Source organism: Fringilla coelebs, assembly GCF_963513975.1.
Source record: "Fringilla coelebs genome assembly, chromosome: 3".
In the NCBI taxonomy this organism is placed as follows: domain Eukaryota; kingdom Metazoa; phylum Chordata; class Aves; order Passeriformes; family Fringillidae; genus Fringilla; species Fringilla coelebs.
This window is the reverse complement of record NC_140030.1, coordinates 78,016,323-78,037,126: the sequence shown is the minus strand read 5'-3', so window position 1 is coordinate 78,037,126 and position 20,804 is coordinate 78,016,323. Positions and strand designations below refer to the sequence as shown.

General features: G+C 51.0%; 1 protein-coding gene across 3 annotated transcripts in view; it reads left to right on the top strand.

Annotated features, from left to right (window-relative positions):
* The window catches only part of TJAP1 (tight junction associated protein 1), a 40,017-nt gene extending 20,857 nt beyond the window's left edge, over positions 1-19,160 (top strand). For 2 of the 3 annotated variants that reach the window (XM_084202542.1, XM_084202543.1), the window contains exons 3-11: positions 1,944-2,038; positions 4,084-4,137; positions 6,219-6,377; positions 9,383-9,411; positions 10,084-10,245; positions 10,861-10,927; positions 12,661-12,768; positions 13,452-13,535; positions 15,217-19,160. In XM_084202542.1, coding sequence (XP_084058668.1) covers positions 6,252-6,377; positions 9,383-9,411; positions 10,084-10,245; positions 10,861-10,927; positions 12,661-12,768; positions 13,452-13,535; positions 15,217-16,533 — 1,893 coding nt within the window. In that variant the 5' untranslated portion in view covers positions 1,944-2,038; positions 4,084-4,137; positions 6,219-6,251 and the 3' untranslated portion in view covers positions 16,534-19,160. Of the gene's footprint in view, positions 1-1,943; positions 2,039-4,083; positions 4,138-5,263; positions 5,348-6,218; positions 6,378-9,382; positions 9,412-10,083; positions 10,246-10,860; positions 10,928-12,660; positions 12,769-13,451; positions 13,536-15,216 lie in introns of those variants that run through there. The other variant, XM_084202544.1, reaches the window with a different exon arrangement.
* Positions 19,161-20,804: the final 1,644 nt, after the last annotated feature.

The following is a 20,804-nucleotide window of genomic DNA, read 5'->3' as shown; positions in this document are numbered from 1 at the left end:
TTTTGTCCAAAGCATTCCTGTTTGAACCTTCCTTTCTCTGCTAGAGACCTCTTTCTTGTTACTGGAGATAAAGCAATGCTCATGGGTGGTGGTGTGGTTTTGTATGCATGCCAAGTGGCTGTTTGTTCTGTACAGGGCCCACAGAACTGTCTTAAGCAATTCCATGTGAGATGACATCTGTTTGTGGTGTGTGGTAAAGGTTTTGCCTTTCTCAGATCACACAGAGGACAGAGCTACCCTGCAAGTGGATTTTAGACTGAGGGATGCTCTCTGGTAAAGTCAGCTAGAGTCAAGTTTGTGTGCTGCCTGTGCAGCTGCACTCTGTCACTGTGTTGTGGTTAATCCCAGCTGGCAACCAAGTACCATGCAGGTACTTGGTCACTCTCCCCTCTGCTCTCAGGGGGATGGGGAGGAGAACTGGAAAAAAGTAAAACTTGTGGCTTGGGATTAGAGCTGTTTAGTAATTCAAATAAAGTAAAATATAATAGCAATTGTAGTGGAGAGAGGGAGAAAGGAATAAAACCCAAGCAAAACAAGGGACATTCAATGCAATTGGTCACCACCCGCTAACCAATGCACCGCCTCTTCCCAAGCAGCAGTTGGCCCTTCCCAGCAACTCCCCTCAGTTTATGTACTGAGCATGATGCTGCTAAGTATGGAATATTCCTTTGCTTGGTTTGAGTCAGCTGTCCTGACTGTGCTCCCTCTGAGCTTGGTCAGGTGTCCTGACTATTCTTCCTCCCAGCTTCTCATGCACCTTGTCACTGGCACAAGAAACTGAAAATTCCTCGAGTTTAGAGTAAGCACTGCATAGTAACAACTAAACCATCAGTGTGTTACCAACATCATTCTCATACCAAATCCCAATCACATCACTGTACCAGCTACCAGAAAGAAAAGTAACTCTGTCCCAGCTGTAACCAAGACATGGTGTCCCTGTGAAGAAAGAGTTTGTGTGTGTTTTGTCAGTGTGAGCCTTGTGGCCCTTAGTAAGCCAATCCAGTGAAGCTGTTATTGTCAGTGACCTTAGAAATCCTACTGGAACAACGGTGAGTAATAGCTAGAAGACAATGGAATTGGACCTAGTGCAGGTGATAGACTGGTAGAAAGAGGACTGTAAATGTTAAGGAGCATTACTGATGAGAGGTGGAAAGGATGAATAAAAAAAAAAACCGGGAGTTTAAGTTTCCTCTTGTATTACAGTGCTAATTAAAATAGCTGAAGAGCTGCCTCCTGCTGTAGCTCCAGGCTAAAATTGAGCTTCTACAGGGTAGTCTTAATGTGGACTTGACAGCAAGCTCCTTCAGAGAGAGACTTGTGAATAGTGTGATGAGCAGAATTAGTGCCTTCTTCTATTTCTGGATATTACCTATATCCATTTCTGCTTTGGAGCACAAGCTCCATCTGTTCTGCAGAGTATCTGCTCCTCTCTGAACAGAGGTGTGGTGAATTGAACTACCTCGGTATTCTCACTCTGTGGTAGCAAGAGATGCTCGGGTGTTGTAGATGAGGATGCCTTTGCCGTGCTGTTCACTGCATGGATGTCTGCAAAACAAAATTAGGTTGGTGTGGACGAGTGGTTGGAGCAGAATGGCAGCAACTGGATTCTTGATGGTGGACAGGAATGCAGGTGGGGCAGCAGGGACCGCCGGAGCTATGTAGAAAAAACAGCTGCCTTTCCGAGGTCAGTTACTAGTCTGCGCAGGCAGCCTGCTCGGTGGAGAGATGGCTAAAAGACCTGTGCTTTCTGGGATACATTGAAGACATGGAGCTTTTTGAAATGAAGGCATTTCACCTGGCATTAGATAGCAGTCTGATAGTGTAGAGTTTGCTATTGACTTCTGCCCTGTCACCTGGCTATGAGTTGCTCTGAGCATGCCTGGTTGTTTCCATGTTTTCTGCTGATAGGTGACTGACACCAAGTTTCCTTTCTCATGTTTCAGGAGCTGTTGGCCAGATGCTGCTGAATACTGACAGGAGAAAGCTGATTCGGAGACAAACGACCAGAAATGTTTGGACACGTCGTCACTTTGGATCTGTAAGTCCCTGTTTGAGGGAAAGTTGCTTGGCAGCCCTGTGAGTTTTTAACTATTTATGGAAATTCTCAGATCATGAGGGTTGATTTCAAATCCTGGTATCTTTTCCAGGTAAGTGGGGATGAGATGGCAGGTAGCATAGTTGCTGCCTCTAGGGTAGGAAGCAGGAGAGTTCTGTTTGAGCCTGAGGAGCAGTGTGCTGAGAGACAGGGAGGCCTCTGGCATGTTCATTCTGAGCACAGCTGCAATGGAAACATACGTGGACCCATGGGTGCAGCTGTTCCTGGAAACCTCTGTCTGTCTGCCATGTGGCTGGTGGTTATGCAATGATGCTGAACCATCTTCTGCTGGGAGCTGATGGAAAGCAGATTCAAACTATGCTGGTTTGATCCTTCCTGGAGGTGCATGTTCTCCCTCTCTCCCGTCATACTTTCCAGTGTGCCCCACAGAGCAGTTCCACTGTTGTGAAGCTGTTTTTCCGTGTGCTTGTTGAGACCCGACTCCAGCATTGTAGCAAGAAAAGTAGCCAGACAGCTTGTTGGGAAGGGGCCAGCACTGGGACACCTCTTCAATTTGTTTTGGCAGAACTTGATTTTGCATGGTCCTGGTTGCCTGCTTGTTCCTTTCACCTTCAGTCTGACTCTCCCTGCATGTGTGCAGCTGCTCCACACCCTGCCTCCTGTCCCACCTCCCAGGGCTTCATGCCACCAACATGGAAAAAGTAACACAGCAGCAATAGTGTTTCAGGGAAAGGAAGGCTTTATTGAAGGCTTTACTCTGATTCCAGGGGCAGAGTGATGGCTACGAAGCTACTCTCTTACAGCTGACTAACCCAGCTTAACCCAATTTTCTCCTTGTAGTGATGGGTACCTGTTATGGTTTGATTTCCACTGGCAACTAAGGATCAAACAGCTGTGGGATGGGGAGAGATTTTGGAAAGAAGTAAAATTTTGTTGGTTGAGATACTGACAGTTAAATGGGACAGAAAAGGAAGGGATCATAATAAAATAAGTAGAATATACAAAACAAGGGATGCACAGTGCAATTGCTCACCACCTGCTGACCAATGCCCAGCCAATTCCTGAGCGGTGGCCCATGGTCACCTTTCCCCCTCGTTTTCATCCTGACCATGATACCATATGCTATGGCACATCCCTTTGGACAGTGGGGGTCGGCTGTCCTGGCCATGTCACCTCTCAGCTTCTCCCAGCCTACTCACTGATAGAGTGAAAAGCTGAAGAATCTTTGCCTTAATGTAAACACTGCTTAGCAACATCTGAACCATCAGTGTGTTATCAACATTATTCTCATCTGAAATCCAAAGTACAGCACTTACTAGCTACTAGGAAGAAAATTAATTCTATCCCAGACAAAACCAGTTAAATACCCCAAGCTTTGACCAGAGAGGAACGTTGTTTCTGAACCTGTTTTGTGTCCTTGGTTGGCTGGATATTTTACAGAAGCCTGTTAACAGCAAGATAGAGTATGATATGCTGCTTGATGGCAGAGAGTAGCTTGCCTTCCTCTCCCTTGTGGAGGTGTGGGTTATCACAGCTCTAGGCGCAAATGTTTTGGCTCAAACAAAAGCCTGATAAATGCCAGCTCATTTGTGGGTGAAAAACACTGACTTAAAAGGATGTGTGCGATAATTGTTAGCATCACCAAACTTCTGTACCAAAGGCTTCACAGTTAGCATCCCTCTGCAGTGGCAGGGAAGATGAGTTGGGAGGTTTGTTTAGTCCTTTCGGGAACCAGTGTTGCTTTGAAACCATTGCTTCATGAATTTTGAGTTAATGTGATTACAGTTGCCTGAGTGCCTTGAACATTTCCTTGCCATGTGCCTTTCTGGCTCTTGCTGGGCCATGTGGCCAGGTATTTGTAAGTTCATTTTCTTTAGTTTCAGAAGATCTGATGTGGGCTGAGGCAGGTACCTGGAATGAGGTGGCCATCCCAGTTATCCTTGACTATATGTCCTTACATATTTGTGGGATGAGATTTCAAGCTGGCTGTTTTGGTGGATGCTAAGCTATCTGTTTCTCTTCTTCAGGTCATCTGAGTGAGTGTCCTGGCTTCATGAGGCTTTGAATTTGAGCCCAGGCTGGTAAGTGCTCATGTCCTTATGAACTAGAGAAATTATTGTGATTTCAGCTGGGCATATCTTCATGCACATGTCCTGTTCTTAACCTGGCAGAACTTGAGAGAAGAGTCCCCTAGACCACCTGTTTGATAGCGGGCCATTTACAAACTTACTTCTGGCTTTTCTTTTTGAAAAAGAGAAATGTCTTCCCAGCAAATCAGACCTGTTTTGCTTAGGGATACAGTGAAATGTGCATTCAGTATTATGGATGTAATTTTTCTAAAATGTTGGAGATCTCTGTATCTACTTGAGTCTTTTTAGGAGAAGGGACTTTGAGGGAATGACTGCAGGAAGGGGAAGTTCCCAGCATTCTGATGGGAGAGATTAACAGGTTGGTCCTAGGAAGTTGTTTGTGTTTGTGGAAAGATGTGAGAGAGTTTTGTGAGCACATGTTTATAGCAGAGTGAAGAATGGTTTGCAAATGTACCTGTGAAGTGTAAAGCCTGTTATGGGTTAGGACTGCTCTGTGCTTGGTGCAGACACCTCCCACTTGCCTTCCTCCCAGGGGACTCAGTCTGGGTGTGAAAAGAGGCAGCTAGATAAGAATTTGAGAGAATTCTTGAGGATAAGAATTGGAGAGAATTCTCAAGACTCTGTTAGACTCTTACCATGTAAAACTCCACTGTCCAACACACAAAGCAAATGCAGTCTGCTGGGTCACGGGCCCTGTGGTAGCCATCGACTGCAGGTATGTAGAAGGGAGTTGTGTGGCCCTGCTTGTGGAAGTGGGGAGAGAGTGGACACGGGTCCTGCACTTTGAAGGGCTGCATGAAGGGATGCAGGTCAGGTGCTGAGGATTGCAGAGATGCTGGACTTGCTGGGTGTAAGGGTCTTATAAGGGGCATGAGAATTGGGCACTTACTCCAAATACATGACAATTATGAATCATGCATATGTTGTCACTGAGAAAAGTCTGGAATTGGACTCTGCAGCACCTGCTTGATAGCTCTGAGACTTCTTGTCTTGTGTTCAGCAGAGTGGTTGACATTTTGGCTGTTTGTGGGGAAGTCTTCCTGCCCTCAACTGCAGACCTAGAAGATGGAAAGAAAGTTATTTCTTCCTTGTATACAAGACAGCTGCTTTTCTTCTACCCTATTTTTTGCTCTTGTACTGTTCCTGCAGCAGGAAGAATCCCAACAGAGCTAGGGTGAAGGAACTAATCTTTCCACTAGTGGTACGGCTGCATGTCTACATACTGTGCACTTATTCCCTCTAGGGGTGGTGAGGCACTGGAACAGGGTGCCTGGAGAGGTTGTGAACTCCTCATCCCTGGAGGTTTGAGACCAGGCTGGATGGGGCTCTGAGCAACCTAGTCTAGTGAAAGGTGGCCCTGTCCATGGCAGGGGGTTTGGAATGAGATGATTTTTAAGGTCCCTTCCAACCCAAACCATTCTGTGATTCTGTGTTGCAAAATGTGGCCTTAAGTACTAAGGGGTCAAAACCAGTACTCCCTAATTTGATGCCACCTGTGACTTAGGGGTTGTCTTTGTCTTTTTTGCCAGAGTAATCAGTTCTCCTTCTAGCAAATCTCCTGTGGTCTGCTGCACTGGTCCCAGTGTAAGCCAAAAAATTCTGGGCTCTTTAATGGCTAAAGTCTCCTCCCACATAGTCCCTGCTGACAGTGACAGGACATGATCAATAACTCCTGCTCCAGCTGTCAGTGCTGCCTGTAAGGCTTGCAGTTTCCGTATTGAAAAAGGCCTTTCCTAAAGAGCCTAATCAATATGCTGCTGTGAGGTCTGTTCTCATTTGCTATATATAATCTGGGCACACAACTACGTGAGTGAGCGTGTGTAGAGGGGGGAGAGGATGTGCCAGCCCTCTGCTCTCACTAGCTGGGAGAAGGACACAGCTGCCTCTTACTTTGCTCCCTCTCCTGCAGCTGCTGCTCAAGGCTTGTGGCTACATCCTTTACCTGCTCTATTAACACTCTGCATGGGGACCTGCTCTGGGACTCCAGGGGAGCCAAATTCCTGCTGGGTCACATCTAGGGTTGGATGGAGTAGCCGTGACTCTCTCCTGTGTGCACTTTCTGCTGTTGGTAGGTAACCCGCTTTCGGAGCCACTCAGGTGGGAGGATGTCGAGCACAGCCCCGTCAAAGAAGCCTTACCGCAAGGCGCCCCCGCAGCACCGCGAAATCCGACATGAGGTGCCCATCATTCGTGACGACCAGGATGGAGTGATCTTGGCTGAGCAGAGTCAGGTAACAACTTGCCGGGTGACAAAGGGCTTAACACCAGTGCACCAGCAAATAGGGTTTAGTTACACCGAGGCAGGCCAGCTCGAGCAGGCAGAGGGGTTTGAGGTTTGCAACCTGAACTTCTCCTCATCATGGTCCCTGGAGTCCAGCAGTGAGAAGGAAGTGGCAGGGTGCAGAGCAGAGTTGAACGTCAAGAGCCAGACTGTCTCTCCAGCACTTCAGCGTGGTGGGAAGATGGGGCAGCGAAGTGGGAAGCGGTGCCCGAACCGCAGTCGTGGGCACCGCAGCAAATTTGTGAGCCGTAGCATGGAGACAGTTCTGGTGTCTGGAGATGAAAGGCACCATCCCACTTGCTCTTTCAAGAGCAGAAGCCTGGAACGCTCACTTATATTTAAAGAGCCTCCTGAAGTCCTGACACCGAGGAAGTTTCGTGTCTCCTCTACACACCTGCCTCTCAAAGGGATCCTGAAGCAGACCAACATGACTGGCTCGTGCCCTGAGAGCTTATGCAAGTCCCGCTCAGTAGAGACACTTTGCCATGGTCGTGGCTCACGCAAATACAGTGATCCTCAGCTCTGCCTCAGCCCTAGGGAGAAGCGCTCCCTGGAGCAAAGCAGCAGCAGAGCCGCTGACTCTGTCAAGCGCAGGGAGAAGATCACAGAGGAAAAACTGCAGTTCTCCAAATTCCTGGATGAGATTACCCAGCGGGTGCTGAGTCCCAACCGCTTGCGCTCACTTGCAGAGACCAGGGGAGCAGAACGAGACCAGAACTCTCCCCTTTTCCCCAGAAGCTCCGTGCCAGAAGGCCAAGGGGAAGGTCGCCTAAAAGGGGTCAAAACCAAGCATGCAACTGAACGATCCCCCTGCCCAAGCAGAAGAAAGGCAGAAAAGAAAAGTGAGGGGCTGGGAATGGCTTCGGGCCAGAGAAAGTGTGCTGAGGAAGCTGAGAGAGCTTCCAGACTAAGAAAGAAACCTGTCCTTGGGAGGAAGGACAGTAAGGGAAAACTCCTTTCCTTGGAGAGAAGGGTAGTAGATCTATGTCAGTATGAGCTGCAGCAGCTGGCAGACCTGGGGCTGGCAGGGACATCCTCTGGGCAGCAGCATTCACTATCTTCATGGAAAAGCAGTGCAGAGGGCAGAAGGGATGAAAGCAGTCCCTGTTCACAGCTATTACAGCCACACCAGTGTGCTAAGCTTGGGCAGAAGCATACAGTGGAGCCGAACTACCCAGAGAAAGGATCCTGCTCCACTCCCACATGCTGGAGTCGGGAGGAGGGGCCTACCCCATCTAGATCCTCCCCTTCCTTCAACCTGGCACTAAACAAGGTAGGTGCCAGGGTCACCGACTTGCAGGCAGGGCTCTCACAAAGGCCAAACCCCTACCTGGATCTCATCTACTCTATAATGCTAGGGCAGAGACTGAGAGCAGGCCCTCAGACCTCATGTTGTGGGTGCTTAATCACCAGAGGTTGCTCTCTTTTGGGTGCCACTCATGGCTGTGCTTGAGGTTGGGTATATCTTCCTGGGAGTAACTAGCTTCCCTTTGGCCCCAGGAGTTAAGGAAGGTCGAAACTGGTGATTTCTCCCCACTGCAAACTGGTTGGAGGTCCTTCAGACTGCTGAGTAGTAGGGGTGTGCAGGAGGCAGGCAGCTCCATTGTCAGAAGGTGCTGGGATGTTCTTAGTGCTTTGTGTGTGCCCTGTGCCTGGCTGCCTCACGGTACTTGATCTTTGTATGATGGCTGTTTAAGCTTTCTCCTCTTTTCTCTAGCCTGCTTTGAGGCAATGTCATTACCTTGTATTAATAAGAATCACATTATCCCCTTTGCCTGGTCACTATCATCTGCTGTTTGTGTATTTGTGAGGGCAGGGGAGGCAGTTGCTAGATAATTCTGTGTGAATTAACTGATTGCCATGTGGAGTCAGGAGGTAAGAAAAGAATGGATAGATGCTTTGCCCTGAGGAACAGGAGGGTGTACGCAGGTGTTAAAGACCATTCTTTTACAGTGTGAATTAAGGAAGAAAGCAGCCCCATGATGTCTTAGGGCCAGAACTTTATGGAATTGTTAGCAGTTTGGCTGTCTGACATGGTCTCTCAGCCCAGAGCTGACCGTGGCACTTAATAGACTATCTGAAGTGTGGCTGCACTTGGGCTTGTGAAGTGCTCCTGGTATCAAGTACCAAAAATAATCCATGGGCAGTTTGGACTTTGTTAGAATGGTCAGAGTCTTGGCTTTCCCAAAAAATAATTGTTGCTACTGTTAATTAAATACCTCCCAACCATCCTGGCAGGCAGCAGCCATCTCATGGGTTAGCACAGAGAGTTCAGAACAGCCGAGCTGTGTGCTCTTGTCACTGCTCTCTGTCTCCTTGTTCTGCAGGGCCCTGCTCCAGCTATCTCTGGGGATCTTGCCTATAACATTTTGTTTTAGAGGTTTTCCTGACCTTTAGCGTTTCTTCTGCTATCCTAGTATAGTTACAGTGGCTGGTTTCAGGTCTGCAGAAAGAAACCTTTTTTTGCAGCACAATCTGGGTCATGTAATTGGTAGCCACATTTTTCAGCTCCCAAATGATTCTCACTCATGATTTTTGTGGGGCTTCAGGGCCCCACAAGTGATTGCTGTAGTGACTAGTGAATCCTGTGTATGCTGGCCTGTGAGATTCCTGCTGCCCACCAGCTGTGGATGTGGAGGAAGCTGAAAGACCTGCTAAGGGGGTGATGTTACCAAAGAGATGCTGAGATTGCACCATGGTTGGGTAGAGTTACCTAACCTGTGTGGTGGTTTCTAGTCTTCTACCCTGAACCAGAACACGCAGTGTGTTTGGTATCAGCCAGCTGAGCAGTGTGTACAAATCCTTGTAGTTCTAAGCTTGTCTAGTATGAACTGTCAGAGCAGGGGAGGAAGAGTCACAGCTAGGGTCTAGCAACTGAGACTGCCTTTTAGGACAGTGTGAAGAGACCGACTCCTCTTCTAAAAGAATCTCACAGCTGTTTTCTTCCCTGTGCAGGAACCCTTGACGGATGCAGAAAGGATGAAGTAAGTGTCCTGCTCCCCCTTTATGCCAGTCATACTGTAACTGTGTGGGTGCTGATTCCTCACATCCTGCTTGTGCCACCTGCGCAGTGAAGCTGACTGGCCCTGCAGGCTCCTCTCAGATCTTCAATCTTCTTGGGGCCGTGTGGGCAGAGCTTTGGTCTGTGCCTTGCCAACCTGTGCCTTGCATGTCCCTCCCACTGGAGGAGGAGGGAACATGGATCCCCAGTGTGGTGCAGGTGCAGGCAGGGGAGTTGGTGGGTGTGAAAGAAAGTAGATGAAGTCTTTAACAGAGATGTAGAGAGGATTTTTCCCTTCTATTCATCCAACCTGGACTGGGATAAATTATTGATTGCTTTTCATTCATCAGTGAGGGACACTGGAGCTGTGCAGCTCATCTGTCTTTATGCAAGCACTGTAACCCGAGAGGGAGCTGGGAGCCATGGCTGGCCAGCTGGCATGTACTTCTTTGCTCCTGCTCCAAGAGTGTTTGTCTGTCCTGACAGAGATGTACCTCTTGCTTCATGCATTGGAGTCTCCTGAGTGTTCAATTCCTGACTTCCTGGGGCCCCTGTGAGGGCTCTTGGGCCCTGGTGTAGGGGAGCAGGGTGGGGGTGCTGGTGTGGAATACTCCCTGTGCACTCAGCGGTACCTTGCTCCTGGTTCCTGCCCCAGGCTACTGCAGCATGAGAATGAGGAGCTTCGTCGACGGCTGACGTACGTGACTAACAAAATGGAGGCAATGGAGAGGGAACTGGAGTCAGGTCAGGACTACCTGGAGATGGAACTGGGCCAGAACCGTGAGGAGCTGGAGAAGTTCAAGGACAAATTCCGTAGGTATGACAAAGAACATGAGAGGGGTAGAGTTAGAAAGATCCCTCACACCATAGACTCCCTCAGCTGGTGTGAGCAGGTTGTGCCCCGTTGTGCAAATCAAAGGTGTGCTGCATCCTTGAAAAGGTGCATCTCCAGACTCTAGGGGAGATAAAGGCTCTGCAGCCATTATTTCTTCCCAGGTACCATGTAGGAATACTGCGAGCATGAAAGGCTGATGACAGGGAGTTCTTCATCTGTTTTATGAAGCATGCGTGCAAAAAAAGCCACTGGTGGCTGCAAGAAAATACATCATTGCTTTACTTGAAACATACCTCAGTTAAAAATCAGTGCTTGTCACTGGTCATGAGCTTAGATGTGACATAGCTCAGAGGAGTCCTCCAAAGTCATCTACATCCCCTCCTGCAGGATCCTTTCACCCTGCCAGCCTCATCTTGCCTCCAGTAACTTGGGGTCTGAAAGCCATCATGTGTCAGAGGTGAGGCATAGTTAATATGCCTGGTTGTCTTAGTAGCAGTCTTTCTGAGTTTTGGAGTTGGTGGTTTCCTTGGCACCAATGAAGCCAACTTGAGTAGGTGCCTGAAATCCATTCCGAAGCATACAAACTTGTTTCTATAGGTTGCAGAACAGCTACACTGCTTCCCAGAGAACCAACCAAGACCTGGAGGAGAAGCTGCATGCCCTGGTGAGTGCCCTATTAAGTCACTAGAGCGATGAGGTGGAAGAGACCAGTGTGTGTTAGGAGCAGATGGGGGAAGGGGCCCTGTCTTTACCCAGCAGATGTGGCAGTGGGTGAGGGGTAAGATTCTGGCCGTGATCATCTACTCCCCATTCTGGCTGGTGTCATGAGTGATTTTCTTGATTTACTGAGTCTGTACTTGGTCATGCACGAGAGCTTTGGTTCCTCACAACACAATTGCATGGTATTCCGTCATGTTGCTTCAGTCCCTCTCAAGGTGCCAGGGATGTGTCAGGGGTGGTTATCCTGGGAGGATGGGGTCAGTCAGAGCAGAGCCAATGTGCGTGTATGTCTGTTGTGTGCATTCATAACACTCATGGCTGTTTCTTTTCTCTCCCTCCCCCTCTCTTTCTCTTTCTCCTCCCCACGCTGCCGCTGGCACACTCTGGGCGCACTCACCTCTCAGGCCTCTCTCAGCCAAAGCTGGATTTTTGCAGTTGCGTCTTTTCGTTTGTGTGTTTTTCCTTTTTCCTCTTTACGTGTCTCAGCCTGTTGGTCTCATTGTCAATCCCACATGCCCCATCTCAGATGGAGGGGCCCCAGCCCTCGTCCAGCCAAGGGCTCACCTGGTATCCAGCAGCTGCCCGCAGATGCAGCACGTCCTAGCTTGCAGGGCTCCATCTTAAGAGTGTTTGACTCTGAGCCAGCTGGAGCATGACATGTTGGGAAGTGGTGCCCATAAGCTGCAGCACTGCCTAAGGTGTGGATGGCTGTGAGCCTTGTTTGCTCCCTTTCCTTCCCCTTCTGAGCTGTGAGCAGGCAAGTCAAATAGATGAGGTGCTGATTGCCTCTGTGTAGCTCAGGATGAGATTTCTTTCATTCTAGAACTTGAATTTCTTGTGTTAATATTCACTACCAATTATTTGTTGTGCTGGTGCCTGAAGAGACTGCATACTGGTGAAGTACTGGCACCCCTGTCTGCTTGCCTGTTGCTGTGCTGTACCTGTGATGCACAGCTGGCCCTGCTGATCACAGCCTCACGACACCCTTGGGCAGTTTGGAGGAACTTCTTGAGACAGCGACAGCTTGGTTGTTCTGAGCTGTGGTCCCTCTTTGCTGTTACATCTGAGTCTCTGGTAGCTCTGTATCTGAGCTGTTAGGGAGTCTGAAGAGGCAAGGTTCCCTGCTTTATGGAGGACATTAGCTGAACTTCAAATGAAGGGACACGTCCTTTTACTTACTAGAGCAAGGCTTAAATTCTTGCGAAATGGTGCCTCCCCTCTTTTGTCCATTCAGTATTGACTGTTGGATCTTTTCAGGCAGTATTCTTGTTTCGGTTTCCCCAGGAAGGAGGGCTGAGATTGTGGGTATCACAATCTCAGAGGTTTTTGCTTTCAGTGGCAGGTTGGGATTGATCACTCAAAACCACTAGCTTTTTGTGAGGCACCATGGGAACCAGGGATAGAGAGGAAACATGCTGGTGCTGCAAGAAGAGATACTGCATTAAGGAGATTCAGACTCAGCCTATTGTCTCTGTAGCTAGCAGAGCAGCTGGTCCCATTTGGCTTTTGGAATCACCTTCCTTTGAAGAGAGTTGTCTACCTTGTCTGTCTGTCTGTCTGTCTGTAAGTTCTTTGTATCCCAGCTGAACATGTCATTGTGCTATGCTTGGGCTGAGGTGGGTGGTAAAGCCAGGTTCTGTGCTAGGAAGTTTTCAACCTGGTATTCTTGCATCCCAGATTAAAAAGGCAGAAATGGACCGCAAGACGCTGGACTGGGAGATTGTAGAGCTCACTAATAAATTGCTTGATGCCAAAACCACCATCAATAAGCTGGAGGAGCTCAATGTAAGTGTCAGTCTGCAAATGGCTGTGAAAGTGTGTGAGGTGTGGGCTTTTCCTTTTGTTCAAAGTCATTAGTGTAAAGGAGCACGTGAATGACTGCAGTGTGTATGGAAGTGCAGGAGCTGTCCAGGATAAGAGGGACAGACAAACAGAAGAGAGTCTGAGGGGTTGAACAGGGAAGAACGGATCTTCAAGCATTTTATGTATTTGCTCTTTTAAGCTTAGGGTTTGACTTGAGTCTGGGCTGTACCTAAGGAGCAATCATTCACTCCAGATCTGGGAGGGAGCTGATGCCTTTTCTACACCATTAATAGAGAAGTTCCCAGATCCAGTGCTTGTCTCTATTAACTGCTTTCAACTCCTTCCAGTCTGTCTGCATCATTAGATATAGTTGAGCTGTGGGATGGGAGAGAAAAGGTGGGATTTTTGGGGATGGTTAAAATCCCCAGAGGGAGAGGGGCTTGATACACTGTCAGAGGATATGCTGGGAGCAAGGACTGGAGTTGAAAGGGCCACTTTGACTGAGTTGTAAGAAAATACATAAAAGCATGGGGAGGAGGGAATGGCAATGCCCTCATGAACGATTCATCAGATGCCTCTTCTGGCTTCTGTTGGTCAGTTGGTGCCTTTTGGGTTAGAGTTTGGGCGAGTCTGACAGTGTTGCACACCTGTACCCTCTCTTGCAGGAACGCTATCGACAGGACTGTAACCTTGCAGTACAGCTGCTCAAGTGTAACAAGTCTCACTTCAGGAACCACAAGTTTGCTGATGTGAGTAGTAATCCTGCTGAGGTGGGGAAGAAGGGCTCATGGGCTTTGACTGCATTTTGCTTTCTCCAGCTTTCTCCACAGGGCTGCTGGCCTCTCATCCTTCAGTCTCAGAGGTGGGGGGAGGTTCCTGTTCCCACTCCCACTGAGAAGGCAGCACAGAGCTTCTGCCAGCTCCCCTTTCATGAGAGCTTCATTTCACAGTTCAGCCGGGAGCTGTTATAAAAAGCACAATAACCTTGAACTTGATAGTCTGCTGGGTGCGTGCTGGTAGCTGGCAGGAGGACAGACTTCTCTCTTACTCTGCTTCATCCTTTTTCCTTCCTCTCCTGGCCACATGGAAGGGCCATACTGCCTCATAAGAGCAGTAGTCTGACCCAATGACACTTATTACTCTCAGGAGAAATGTATAAGGCAGCATTCAGGGTTTTCTAGGCTTTCTGAGCAGGAAAGGCTGGTGCCAACTCACTGCCCCTTGTGGGGAGGGATGAGGGTGTGGACAGCTCAGCTCATCCTGCTCTCATCTCCTTTCACATTAGTAGCATCAATTCTTTGCTTCAAAGTATCATCCAGGCCCTTTGCCCAGCTCTGTCTTTGCCATACCTCTAGTCCCTGTCCCTTCCTGTGTTCCTCTCAGCAAAACTACATGCTTGTCTTTTTTAACTTAGCAGGTGACCACTATGTCACCCTCCCCCATTGTGTCTCAAATTAGCACTCTTGAGGTCGGTGTATCAGTTACTGCTGCGGTAACCTTGACCTCTCTCCCAGCTGTCCCCCCTCTCTGGAGCTTTTGAATTCTGCCCCCCAAAGCACTGTGTTCCACATGGCTCCCACTGGAGGGGGTTTGGTGCTGAGCAGCTGTGCACCCAGCCTGCCTCACAGCCAGCTGTTGTTACGCAGTGTTCTCTGCTTGCCCAGATGTGGGTGCAGTTTCCTTCTGGCTGTAATGGGACAGACCTCGCTGTGCCATTGAGTGGCTTGGGGACCTCCACTCTCCGTGCTTCACTTGCCTGTGGTGGCCCAGGTGAGGGCAGCTTGGCAGGGTAGTGGGGAGAGCAGTAGTGCCCATTTGCAGGATGCAGGGTAGTGCTTACCCCCTGGTGAGACCCCAGTCCGGCAACTTTGGTAATAGGCCCTATGTTTGTCTCTCTGAAATGGAGAGAGTGAGGAAGCAGGGTGACGTGTTGGAGTTGGTAGGAACACAGGAAGACATCGATCCTGGTCTGTGGGCAGGCTGCCAAGGCAGCATGTCTGCAATTATTCATTCTGGGAGCACTGTGGATCTCAGTAGTGGGGGCTGTACTGTCACTTCAGTGCAACCACCAGCTGATTTTCCACAGATCAATAGACCCCTTCCTAGCATGTGCTGGCTGGGCCTTATCTCTGTGCTCACTCTGTGAGACTGAGCCCATGTGCTGTCTTTACCTGTTAGCTTTGCCACATGGGGCCTGTGAACCGTGGCCTAGAAGCATGGCTGCTGTGACAGCTAGAGAGCCTTGTTAGTCACTCATGGGGCAGGTTTGCTTTGAAAAAAGATACCCTTCTGAAGGCGAGGTAGGTGAATGTTAGGGTCAAGATAATGACTACAAAATACACATGTAGGTTGTTTAGAAAAGGTAGATGATATGAAACTAAATTACTTGAATGGCAGCCCCCTTATAAATGTCCTTTTCCTTCTCCCTAGCTTCCCTATGAACTGCAGGACATGGTGAATAAGCATTTGCACAGCGCGCAGGAGTCTGCAGGCCCTGGCCAAGAGGCAGCCCACACCTTGGCTCCATCTGATGTTGTGCCCACCTCAGTCATCGCCAGGGTCTTGGAGAAACCAGAATCTCTGGTTCTGAATTCAGCCAAGTCTAGCAGTGGCAGCTGTCCCATGGCTGAGGATGTCTTTGTGCATGTGGACATGAGCGGAGCCCTTCCTGATGCCTGCAACAGTGCAGGGCAGATGGGGAAGGAGGGAGGAGATGCAGGGAAACAGCAGAATGGTGGCTGCAAGCCGCAGAGTAGTGTGGAAAGTGTGCCTGAGGAGGTACCTGCCTTTGAGAAGCTAAGCCCATACCCTACTCCCTCACCTCCCCATCCTATGTACCCAGGGCGCAAAGTGATTGAGTTCTCTGAGGACAAGGTAAGGATCCCAAAGAACAGCCCCCTGCCCAACTGTACGTATGCTACGCGCCAGGCCATCTCCCTCAGCCTGGTACAGAGCGAAGATGAGAGCTGCGACAGGCACCGGACACTCCCCAGCAGCCCTGCTTCAGAAGGGCACCGTTCAGCCTCCAGCTGTTCCTGTCAGCAGTCCCCCAAAGCAGCCAGGGCCCACGGCTCTTCCCAGAGCAGCCCATTCAGCAGCCCTCCCCAAATCCCGAGCGCCTTTGCCAGCTCTGCCAGCTCTGAGGAGGACCTGCTGGCTAACTGGCAGCGTATGTTTGTGGATAAGGCACCCCCCACCTCAGAGCGAGTGCTGATGAACCGCACGGCTTTTAGCCGTGATACTGCCCCCGAGCTCCAGAAGAGGTTCAGCCGTTCCATGCAAGAGCTGGGTAGGGCAGCCTCAGCTTACTCGGATGGTGAGGAGTCTGCACAGAGCTGCAGCTGGACCGTGAGCCGGGACTCAAGCGTGGACACAGACAGCACCGAGTCCAGAGCCCGTAGGAGCCATTTCTCCTCAGACTATGGGACAGATTTCTCCCAGGATGAAGCCCAGAAGCTGTTGCTTGAAAGCTGTGGAGGCACTGCTGAGCCTGAAAGCCCCTCACCAGAGAAGCACAAGGACTATGTAGACCTTGGCTTGCCTGAGAGCCCAGGTGAGGAGAGAGAAATGCTGCTCCAGGGAAACAAGGAGAGCAGCCAAGGAGATGTCCAAGAGGAAGGTGGAGAAGGCCGGGTCAAGCCTTCTTTCAGTCGGCCGCACCGCAGCCCCAAGAGGATGGGGGTGCACCACTTACATCGCAAAGACAGTCTGACACAAGCCCAGGAGCAGGGCAACCTTCTCAGCTGAGGCAGAGCAAGAAGCAGCCATGCTTAACAGAGCTGTGGGATGCCCCCATCAGTCCACCTGAGGGAGAAGCCTCCCTTAGTACCCTCCTCCAGGGGGAAATCTGCTCTGAGGTTTTATATTTATTCTCTTCTTTTGCTACCTGGAAGAGCTGGGATCTCCCTTCCCTGGCACCTCAGACCCTCAGTACAAGCACATACAGTGTGCAGAAGCACACCCACTGCCCCGACACACTCACAGCTCTCTTCACAGCCTCACACTGGTGCCTGTACCAGAGCTAGTTCTTGGTACCCCTTGTCCTGGTGCCTGTGCCTCTTTTTGCTCTCATTCCCCTTCCCACTCAGGTACCTGAGGCCCTGGGTGCTCTCTTGTTGTTTCCCTGCAGCTGCTCTGCTCTCTTTTAACTTGTGCCAACAGGGCAGAGTGCCTGTGTGGTGGTGTCTGATTCCCTGGGAGCCCCAGCGGCTGTGAGTGGGGCACGAGGGCTCTCCCAGCAGATGGCTGTGTGCCGTGGGGATGAGCTGGGATTGCTGGTGTCTCGTTTCCCTGCTGTATTTTGTTTACCCCAGCCACCCACGAGGTGGGTCTTCAGAATCTGCCTCTGCGGGTTGCTGTCATGTGTCTCCATGGCTGGGCTCAGCGCCTGGTCCCCACTGAAGCAATGCACAGGGGCATGGGTGCTGCTTGCTGAGGTGGTTCGGGGAGGCAGTGCCTGCTGGGCTCTGGGGTTTGTATTTGTGTGTCTCCTCCCTCACACCTCTTCCCCTGTTCTCTGTGCTGTTGTTTTGTTTGAACGGTGCTGATGCTTTGCTCTTGGGTGGGCTTCTTTCTTCTTTCCAAGCCTTTGGTTTTGGGGTGTATTGTTCTTTCTTTCCCCCACCCCGGATAAACAGACACAGCCGTTGGCAGCCAGTCTGATGCCTGCACTGAGGGTGTGTTGAGGAGTCTCAGCTATCAGAGCTGCACTTCCCTCTGATCCTGGCCTCCAGCTTGCAGAAACCCCTCCAGATTTAAGAACAAGGTTTTGCCCCAGGCAGGCAAGGCGTGAAGGATGCTACTGGGCTTTTCTGGGAAGGGCTTGGTGCAGGGCCAGCAGGGATGTGAGGGCAGCGTGCTGAGGAGCTGCTCCCTGCAGATGCACTACCTCATGGCTCAGCAGCAGCCCTTCACCAGGGTCTCCTTGCACGCCCCCTTCTCTGGGGGGCTCCAGGCTCTGGTGCCTCTCTAGGGCCTCCCTTCCTGGGTAGGGCTCTCTGCGTGTTTTTCCTAGCGTAGTGTGATATTGTGCAACTTTTCTTCTCAGTCTTGTGTGCTCAGTGTCGTCTTGGGGGGGAGGGAAGGGGAGAGGTCTGTAGATGTAGGTATTTTTTTGAGGGCTTACAAAGCCCAGGCCTCCTGTTTTAATTTTGTCCTGTGCCCTTGTCTGCCTGGTGTTTCTTGGCTTCCGTGGGAGTGCAGGGCAGAGAATGGCCCAGTCCCTTCACCATAGCCCCTTCAAACCCTGCCCTCAGCCTGCTGTCTGGTTTTTGAGTTGGGTTTGTGTTGTCCTTTCACCCTACACCATGTGGTCTCTTCATTGGGCTGGAGGAGAGCATCCTTCTCTCCAGGAGGGAGCAGCTGTTCATATGCTTGCATCAAGATTTGCAGCCAAGAGCTGTCTGGGGGGCCTGCTCCCCTCCCCAGACCCCTGTCTCTGTAAAGGGCTTGCAGCTTGTAGCTGGGGCCAGCCAGGGCTTCAGCTTGAGCCTGGAGGCTCCAGGGCCAGTGAAGGGGAGCTGCAGGCCTCTCTGGCAAGCTTTGTAGTTTGTTTTATGTACCCTGGGCAGAGCTGCTGCCTACACACTCACCTTGTTTCCCACCTGGAGTAGTTGTAGAGTTGGATGCCACCCTCTGGTGGGGAGGTGGGGCTCAGTATTTCACTGCAGTGTTTCGCTGTGTAGACAGGCTGAGAGTGGGAGCCTCCTCTGAGCCTGCAGAGTGTTTATCTCCCCTGTCCCAGTTGTGGAGGGGCGGGGGGTTGTCCTTGTTTTTGCTGCCGTCAGCCACTCCACTGCTGCATTTCTTTTGTTCTTCTGCAGCACTGTTGAGGGTTTGCATCTGCAGCAGCTGCCAGATCCTGCCTCACAGATGTCACCTGAGGTTGGCTGCTCACTGAGTGAGCTGCTGTGGCTCTGAGGCTGCTGGTGGCCTGCAGTGGGGGAGGCATTGCCCCCCAGGGCTCAGCCCCATCTCCCCTGAATCCTGGCATGCTGGTCAGTGGACAAAACTCTTTTGCTGAGGTAGTTGGTGCTGATGATGCTGAACAGAACTGGCTTTGCTCTGCTTTTGGTCAAGGTAGACTGAAAAGCAAAACAGTGAAGTGGAGGGGTGGCAAATGTACGCCCACCACCTCACCAGACACTTGTCCTTTGCAATATTAGGATGCTGGCAGAGGTTGAGGGGGACTGGTGGCCTCAAGCAGCAGCAGAGCCCTCTCTTGACTTGTGGGCATTGTGTCCTCTGCGCTCCTGCCCACCTCCAGCAGTATTGGCTCTGGGGCCTTGAGCCCATCTGAGTTCCAGTGTTGTAACTCCAGACTGTTAATCTGTAACTAATGTGGTTTTTTTCTGAGATTTTCAAACTGATGTATATTTTAAGACCAGAAATAAACTATTTTAAAAGTAGATGGCAATAGCTATATTGTACTTGATACTGACAAAGACCTGGACTGGAATGATCCTGAGCATGTGAAGGTGTAGAGCTAGCCACTCATGGTGCAGTGTCCCAAGTTTGTTGAACTATGTGTGCCACCCATTGTCTCGTCCAGGGAGAGTGATCCTGTGACCTGTGAGCTGGTGCTGTAGGCACCCCTCAGTGTTACTCATAAGATTCTGCTGACCCCATTTCACGTATTTTGCTGGCTGTACTGGCTGATTTGCCTTGGCCGACCTCCACATTCTCATCTAGTGTAGGATAAGGTGTAGCTAATCCTTTTAATAGCTGTTGGTTTTCTTGGAGTCCCAGCTTTTGGAGTCATCTGAGAGTACCATTTCACTTCAGAAACCATGTACCATAACCCTTTGCTGGGGTTCCTAAGAGGTTTATAATTCTAGATTCAGTATTTTGTGTGAGGAGGGAGGATTGGGGGTGACTGGACATTCCCCAGTCAGGAAGCCCTCCAACCATGAGGCAGATACAGACTATTGGAAGTCTCATTTTCACGTTGAAGGGTGCTGCAGAGGTCACAGGGCTGTGATGAATTTTCCTCCCCCTCCCAAGTTAGGCTGCCTGTGCCTTTCTAAGCTGGCTACATGCAAGCCTAACACTAGAAAGAGTGTCTTGTTTCTCTGTCCCCGTAATTAATGATTTTATTCCTTGTTCCCTTGAGTAGCAGCTGCTACCACAATTTAATCTTCCAGCCTAATCTGCGCCTTGAAACACGATCTTCTTGTCAGCAAGGGACGCCTGGCAAAGCACAGGCAGCGCAACCCACGGTGCTGCTGCGGGCTGAAGCCTTCACCAGGGTGTGCATGGCTGGTGTCAAGCTCCCTGCAGAGCTAGATTAGCCCAGCCCGCTTCCTCCTGGCCCGAGGGAGGGCCCGGGGGACAGAAATTGGGCTGTCACCGACCAGTCCCCGGGGCCGGGACCGAGTCGGGGAGGCGCGGCAGAGCCGTGAGGCGGCGGGCGAGGGGCTGGCGCCCTCTGCCGGCGCTCCAGGCCCGCGGCTCCTGGTCGGGCTGGGCCTGGCCGGGCCCGCAGCGCCTGCCCGCGCCTGGCACCTGCCCGTCCCTGCCGGTAGCTGCCGGCACCCCCCAGACCCTTCCCGTCCCTGCCGGTAGCTGCCGGCACCCCCCAGACCCTGCCCGTCCCTGCCGGCGCCCGCCCTCCCGGGGTCGCACAGTGGCAGAGGCGGACGCTGCCGAGTAGTGCCACCACATCTGTGACCTTTATAAAAGTCTCACCGCGACAGCAGTACAAGCAATAGAAAGGACATCTCTTATACACATCTGAATAAATACAGCCTGCACCCTGCGGGCGCAGCCGGGCGAGGGGGTGGCAGGGCGGCGGCGTGAGCTACACATGCGGCGACGGGGACAATCACAAGCGGCCGACGAGGCGTGTGAGGACACAGAGACGTGTGTAGAGATTCGCTTGGAGCAGGCTCCTGTGCTCAGAGCCGAGGGAGGCATCGGCAGGAGGTGAGATGTGTGAGAAGAGGGCTGGGGAGCCCAGCCGAGGCTGGGGCTGGCGGTGCGCGGGACTCTCCTCGGCAGAAGCAGGCAGGGTAGCCCAG